Genomic DNA, 7,377 nt, shown 5'->3' on the forward strand with positions numbered 1-7,377 from the left:
GGCGCCCGGCTTGCCACGCGTGCACGCGGTCGGGGCGGCCCACGGTGTCCGTCCTCCGGTCCTCCCGCGCCCTACCAGTAGGCGGGCGGAGAGTGTCGCGAATACGGGTGTGACAGGACCGCTGTGTGCTCGGTGCAGAGTCCATCAGATAAGCATGTGCACCCCGTGCTTAGGGGTTCGGCCGACCGCTGCTCAGGGCGTGTGGTTAACGCACCCCGCAAACGCTGGCGGGCGGACCACAGGTTGTGAGGCACAGGCCGCACCGCCCACCCGTGCGCAGTGTGCTGGTCACGGCGCTGCGGTCCACCGCCACGACATTTTCGCCACCCCAAGAGAGGAGCCCCACACCCATTAGCACTTCCTCCCGACATCCCGTAACAGGTAATCTCTCTTTCGTCCCTAAGGGTTGGTCAGCTCTGACCATTTCATATAAATATTATCGTACAAGATGCGTTCTTAAAAGAATGATTTTTGCCGGCTCAAAATAATCACTGCGCCCATCCCTCTCCCGAGCCGCATCTCTGTGAGAACCTGGTCACCGAAAAGCTGATTTAGGCTGTTCTCCTGCCAGCTGGCCCTGAAGCGCTCTCCCGGATTCTGTCGCAGGTTAGACACCAGCTATCTTTGGAATGCTACTCATTTTTTCGTTTGTTTTTTGCAGTATCTTTTCTTTGAACAAATACAAGATCATACTGTGTATGTTAATTTATAATTTGCTTTTCTTTTTCCCACTTAATACCTCCCCAGTAGGGCAATGTTGGACTCCTGGATAAAAGGTATCATGACCACTGATTAGTTATTTAGGAAAAACTAAGAGCGCTCTTTTTACATCGAACATAAAAATTAGTTCCAGATGACTGAAATACCTAAATTTTTTATAAAGCAAAATTGTAAAACCACTAAATATATAGAACGATGTGGGTAAAACTCTGAGAAGATTCGAAGCACGGCACCAAACACAGTCCGTGATGTGCACAGAAGGGCCCTGGGGACCTTGTTGAAAGCGGACGCTCATTCAGTGGACCAGCGGGACCCCATCGCCCGCCTAAGGATCCCCCCAACCCGATCGCCCCCAGCTGCTGCTGACCCGTGGACCCCGCTTAGAATAGCAAAATCGGAGTACCGTGATGTTCACAGTGTTTAAAAGAGAAAATAAAACCAAGATGATACCCAATTTGGGTGGCTTTTCCTTCATTAGAAATAAAGACCATCGGCACCTACACTGTTTCGTTTGGCTCCCGGGGGGCGGGGTTCCCGCAGACAGCACTGGAGCCCTCGTTTGCGTAGACGTGAGACGTGAGGGCGACCTGCCTTTACTGGGCTTGCCTGTTGAGTAAGAGGTGACAAGGACACCCAACAGCTCTTCCAACCCTGAAGCGTGGCTCTCGCTGGTCTCCGTCTGCCACTCGGGTCCTGGTGCCACTCCACCAGCACCCTAACTGAGGGGACCCCGCGTGGCTCTGCTGCTCAAATAGCGGGCCCCAAACACGCAGGAAAAGGGATTGGTAAATAGCTTCCACGGACCCACCGGAGAGGGAGCCTGAAGGAAGGACGCGGCCTTCCGGCACGGGGGCAGCACTGCCCAGGGCCATTATCCGTGGGAGGGCCCACGGCAGTGCCACCTGTTAGAGCACGAGCACAGCGTCCATGAGAACCCACGCGACGAGGGCGAGCGCTGAGTGTGTGAGTGCCGCACGGACACATGGGTCTAAGACCACACAGACATCACAGGACCACGAAAGCACAGAGCGGTTTCTCCCACGAACGAATACGCAACAATTCTGAGCGAAATCTCAGCAAACTGAACCCAAAAAGGTCAGAAGACAGAATAACACGTCCTGACCGTGTGGGGTGTATTCCAGCGATGCAAGTTCTGTGTGCATTTCAGAATAAACCAATGTAAACGGCCATGTTAACAGACCAAAAAGAAAACCTCAAAAAAAAGGGCGGGGGAGAGTTTGACAAATGCGACATCCATCGCTGATAAGGGCTCAGCAAACAGTCTGGCAGGAGACACTGGCCCCGAAGGAGGGCGCTTGTGGACTAGCTGCTGCGGTGACATCGGATGCAGGGCGAGGAGCAAACGTCTCCCCTGGACAAGGGAGAAGCCACGGTGCCGCCATCGATCACCACATCCACTGTGCCTGGGTGTCTGCTCAGTGCAGCAAAGCAGGAAAGGATACGGCACTCGGACGGACAGCAAGAGGGGACCTGCCTTCACCTGCGGCCCGTGTGCTGTCTGTGGTGGAACCCCCATGGAATCCATAAAAGGTTAGTGCCCGAGTTTGGCGAGGTCACAGCATACAAGGACAGCAGACGAACACCAACTGAATTCCTGGACGCTAGCAACGAACACATATGCACCGAAATGGAAATACAACGCCCGTTACGATCACTCAAAAACACGCTTAGGTGTAAATGTAACAGAACACGTATAGGACATAAATGTTGGATATGCCGGCTGAGTGTGCTCACTGTCCATCCGTCCTCCCCCACCAGCCCTGGGACCAGCGATCCTTTTACTGTCCCCATGTCTTGCCTTTCCCAGTGTCACGTAGCTGGAATCGCACCGCGTGTGGCTCCAGATCGGCTTCTCTCCCCTAGTGACGTGCGCTTATGGTCTCTCCGTGTCTCTTCATGACGCGACAGCTGGACGAGCACAGAGCATGTGTCCACCTGCCGAAGGGCATCTCGGGGCTTCCAGGTGTTGGCGCCTCTGAGTGAGCTGCTGCAGACCTCGCGTGCAGGTCTGTGTGTGGACACGGGTGGTCACCTCCTCAGGCGAACGCCAAGGAGCGCGACCGTCAGCTCACGCGGTAGGGCCGCGTCCGGTTCTGTAAGGTCCGCCCAGCCGTCCCCCCCGCGGCTGCTCCGTGTGCGTCCCCCGGCAGTGGCGTGAGTGTCTGTGGCCCCTCGTCCTCCCGCGTGTGCTGGCGTCAGTGCCCTGGGTCTGGGCTGTCCAACAGATGTTCTTGAGCCTTTTGCAGACTCAATTTCAGTGCCAGCTCAAGGGCGACAGCTCAATAGGGAGATGGGGCCGGACTGTCAAGGGGAAGCGGGCAACTGTGTCCCAGTGAGGCTGAGAATTGGGGACACCCCTTGGCACCCCACACCCTGTGGCTGCAGTCTGTGGAGAGAGACGATGCTGTCATTCAGGCAGCCCCGCGGGAAGGGGGGTTTGGTGTCGCACCAGGCAGGGGACCCTGGCCACTGCAGGTGCTGGTTGGGGGCCGAGCACGGACTAGACAGTGGAAGGAAGAAGGCCAAAAAGGACACCAGCAGTGGCCACATGACCGGCCGCAGAAACGCCCGTCTCCTCGTTCCGATGTGAATATGCTTGTCTGTTTGTTAACCACACACTTTGTTTTTCTTTCCCCGTCATCTACGTCAGATGCGTCAGGAGCGGCCGGCCTCGCTCCCAGAGTTCGCAGGAGAGGGCAGCGCAGAAATGTGAATCAAGTCGTGGGAGAGTAAACACGGCCTGAGGCAGGGGGACGGTGTCCTGGCGACGGGACGGTGTATCGTGTTGGGGGGGAGCATGACTTTGTCAGGAGATTGTGGCTTAAAGGGTGCTGCAGGCCAGGCCTACGGAGGTGCTGGGCCACGTTGGGGGCCGGGGGCTGTGTGACGCTTGGACCACCATTCTCAGACTCTTGCGTGTCCCCGGATAAGGGGGTCCCAGAGACCTTCCAGGAGGCCGGGCAGGTCTCGCCCCTGGTGACTCGCCTCAGCGGCAAGGGGCAGATCCGGGGCCAGCTATGCGTCTGCCTCCCTGACGGCACGCTGGTGTCTCAGGCAGGATTCTGCCCCCACCGAGGTTGGAGGTGGAGATTTTTGCTTGACCCGGTGATGGGGTCCTGTGGCCGGAGGCCTTAGGCGCGGCGCCTTCCCCGATCTCGATGCGTCCGAGGCTCGCCGTCCCCACTCTCGCCTCCTTCGGCTACCGGGCCGCCCCCTCCCATGGCTGGGCCGCACTTTGTTCTCACTGACCTGAGGGCGTTTGGGGGTCGCCTGTGTGGGCCATCTTGAGTGGATCACTGTAGCCCCTGCTCGGGTGGAAGTGAGTCGTCTGTTCAGGGCAGTTCACCTTTTAAAAATTCCTGCTCCCTAAAAAGGCTGTCTAGTGCTGCCGCCTCAGGACGCAGTGTCCCCAGGGTCCCCGCAGGGCACCTGCCCCAAGCAATGCCTGAGATGTGCCGGAGGTCCTGGCGCCCTGGGTTGGGGGGACTGCCGCCCCAGTAACGCAGGCCGTGGGGCTGGTCTCGCATGGGGGTCACTCAGCAAGTCGCTGATCACACACGGGCAGCTCTCCCACCCGGAGCCACCTCCCCGTCGCCCGGCCGTACGAGGCCATGCCTGCCACCCGCATCCTCGCCAGCACTTGTCATGGTCAGTTTTCCGACACGTGGTATGACACACTCTGTGGTGTCCCCACTGTGGCTTTATTCCTCCTTCTACTAACAGTGATTCGCTCCCTTGCAGGATGGGTGGCCGTGACACAGGGTGGCCGACGAGCTACAAGGAGGGGGACGCATGCGGACATGCCCTGTGGGCCGAGTCCTGCTGGCTCCGGCCCCTTGAAGAGCACGGCCGTGGTGCAGTCCCGGCTGCTGTGCCCCTCCCGGGCACTGCCTCCCGGGCTGTCCCCGGTCCGGGCAGCTGGTGTGGGGGAGGGGGCTGCCCGCTCCTTGGTGTCACCGCCCTCTGTGGGGCCTGGCGCCTCGAGCTTCCTGAGGAAACAGCCCCCTTCGTGGCCCCTCAGAGCCGTCTCTATAATCAGGGAGGTGGCTGCAGCCAGGGACTACTAGCCATGTGTCCCCCGGGGGGATGCTGGGCATAGTGCCTAGAGACCAGGCACCGTGCAGCGCCCCGTGCCGTGGCCGGCACTGGCCGTGTGAGCTCAGGGTGGGAGCATGGCCGGGGGCCGGACACGGAGGGTGTGGGGGAGCGCCTAAGGGTAGGCTGTGGCTGAAGGCAGGTGAGTGCCAACGTCGGGGGGCACGCAGGACGGAGGGCTTCTCAGGGTTCCCCATGCGGCGTCGCCCCCCTGGGGTGACTTGAAAACCATGTCCTGCCCGTGGGTCTCGGTGGGCCGGCAGGCTCTGCTGGCCATACAGTCACATGGGTCTGTGGCAGGGGCGGCCCATGGTGGGTCCCCTGTGGAACGGGCAGTTGGTACTGACTGTCCACCCACCAGGGCCGCCTGTCCTGCTCGAGCATGCTCCTGGTGTCCCCCTCACAGCAGGCTGTGGATGCTCATGCTTGTGTCCATGCACGACGGTCACCAGGTTAAGGTCAACTACGTGTAGCCGCTGACTAGCTGAGGCTCAAGGGCAAGGCCACACCTGCAGCTTCCCCTCCCGCGTCTACCGGCCAGCCCGGCCGCCACCGCATGCCGCCTCACCGCACGCGCCCTAACAAGCCCACTGGCAGCCCGATGCGCCTTCAAACCATGAGCCACCGAGTTGGCCCCACTGCATGCCCGCCGGCCCTGGGGACCTGCGGTGACCACTCGTCCCCCCCCGGAACCACCTGTCATTTTGTACTCAGGCACTTGTCTGTGCTTCCTGTGACAGCCCAAGACTTTGCAGACACAGCTGTGGGTGTGGGTCACCCAAATTGAGGTCAGAGGTCAGCCACATGAGGCAGCGACGGCAACTGTCCCTGAAGTTGGGGAGGGTCTGCAGGCCGGAGGGCACCCCCGCCCATGCCACGTCAACTGGCAAGGGGGTAGCAGAGGCGCCCGCGTCCAGCCCCGACTCTTCAACATGGAAAAGATCGATGACACACGACACAAAACCTTCTGTAGATGTTTATTCTACTTCAAGTAACAAAACCTATGAAGTTCCATGTTTTAATGTACAGTGATATAATACTTTGCAATATAAAATACAATTTACAGAAATCTCTATCAAGTAAACCTAAAGAAACACACTTGATTTTTACATTTGTGCATTTAAATTAGAAAAATTTGTTTTACATGTACAAAAACCTTCACATCCTATTAGATGTTGGAACTTGACACCACTTTTATGTAATTTAACCTATCAACACTCGGCTTAATACACCGATCATCCCAAATTGCTAAGTTCGCGATGTTTTCAAATCTAAACGTTTGTGCTAGAAAGTGAAAAATCTGTAGTGATGTACGATGGGATAAGAGGCTCCAAAGAACAAGTGAAACTCAAATCTGACGCCTGCAAAAGGAAGTTTATGAAAATGTAAAAAAGGTATCAAAGTGAATCTGTACAGTCAAATAAATTAGCAAGGTTTTCTCTTTCACACTTGAGAAGCTGAAAAATCCATGACAAGAAGCAGCTCGCCGTATCCCACAGCGAAAGCTTTCTGGTTCGTACTTCTTGAACTGGTATCACTATTTTCTATCTCAGAATTTATACAAATGTCCCATTTTCAAAGACAAACTTTAAAATTTCTCACCTGACAAATGTAACGGTTCGGAGCTGGTGCACTTGTCCTGGGGTGTAGAAATAACTACTCCGATGGCAAAGTTCAACAAACAAAATGTTCCTGATCGTTCAAATCAAAGACCCGCCCCGCCCCCAGGTACACTTAATTGGTTCATTTTCTCACTTTAGGCTGGTAAAATTTAAACCTTTTTCAATAAATTGTTATTTAAAATGCAACAGTTTCTCCCTAGATGTTGCTTTTAATCACATTTTCAAAAAAAGAAACAAGTGTAAGGTGACATATAAAAACCCAAGCAAAACTAAGAAATGTGTTTTGTTTCCTGGCTGAAATTTGTAATTTAAATTTATAACAAAAGGAGAACGTAGTTGTAAGCTTTGTGTTCAACATTCCAGAGAGAGCTGACCCTGCTCTGACTCGGCCCGGCCCGGCCCGGCCCCCGTGCGGAAGCCTCCCCGGGCAGCACGCAGTCCCAGCGAGGGCCTGCCAAACCTGTAAAAACAGCTCCTGGAAACCTAGAAACACGGATGAGATGTCAGCAAAGGTATGGCTCCAGCGTCCACTGAAATTCCCTTAAACGTTTTCCATTGTCAAGTTACTGGAAAAGATAACTTTATAATCTGAAAAAGCAATATGCTTTTGTAGGCACTTTCCCATTTCAGTGATTTCAAATGGAAACATTGAGAGTTCTTAGTTTTTTTTTTTTTTTAAAAAGCATCAGAGTCGTAAAGATGTGAAATTTTGTAAGAAACCATTATACACAAAATTACAGTAATTTATGAAGCCCAGAATGTTCTGTTCTGCATCTAAGTTCATTGCTATTTCAAAAACTACCTGTTCGACACTTTTTAAGAACTTGGCTTTCGGAGGGATGGCGGCCAAGGGCCGACATGGAGGCGCGGCCGCGGCCGCTAGGTCTGGACGGCGGGGTCTGCGGCCCGCGGGGCCTCG

General features: G+C 55.4%; 1 protein-coding gene across 1 annotated transcript in view; it reads right to left on the minus strand.

Annotated features, from left to right (window-relative positions):
* Positions 1–6,279: 6,279 nt before the first annotated feature.
* The window catches only part of LOC107196388 (death-inducer obliterator 1-like), a 12,995-nt gene continuing 11,897 nt past the window's right edge, over positions 6,280–7,377 (minus strand). Inside the window, exon 8 of the mRNA XM_025039873.1 lies at positions 6,280–6,293. Within this exon, the coding sequence (XP_024895641.1) occupies positions 6,280–6,293 (14 nt within the window). The remainder of the gene's footprint in view (positions 6,294–7,377) is intronic.

The sequence above is a fragment of the Pteropus alecto genome, unplaced genomic scaffold (assembly GCF_000325575.1).
Source record: "Pteropus alecto unplaced genomic scaffold, ASM32557v1 scaffold45, whole genome shotgun sequence".
In the NCBI taxonomy this organism is placed as follows: Eukaryota; Metazoa; Chordata; class Mammalia; order Chiroptera; family Pteropodidae; genus Pteropus; species Pteropus alecto.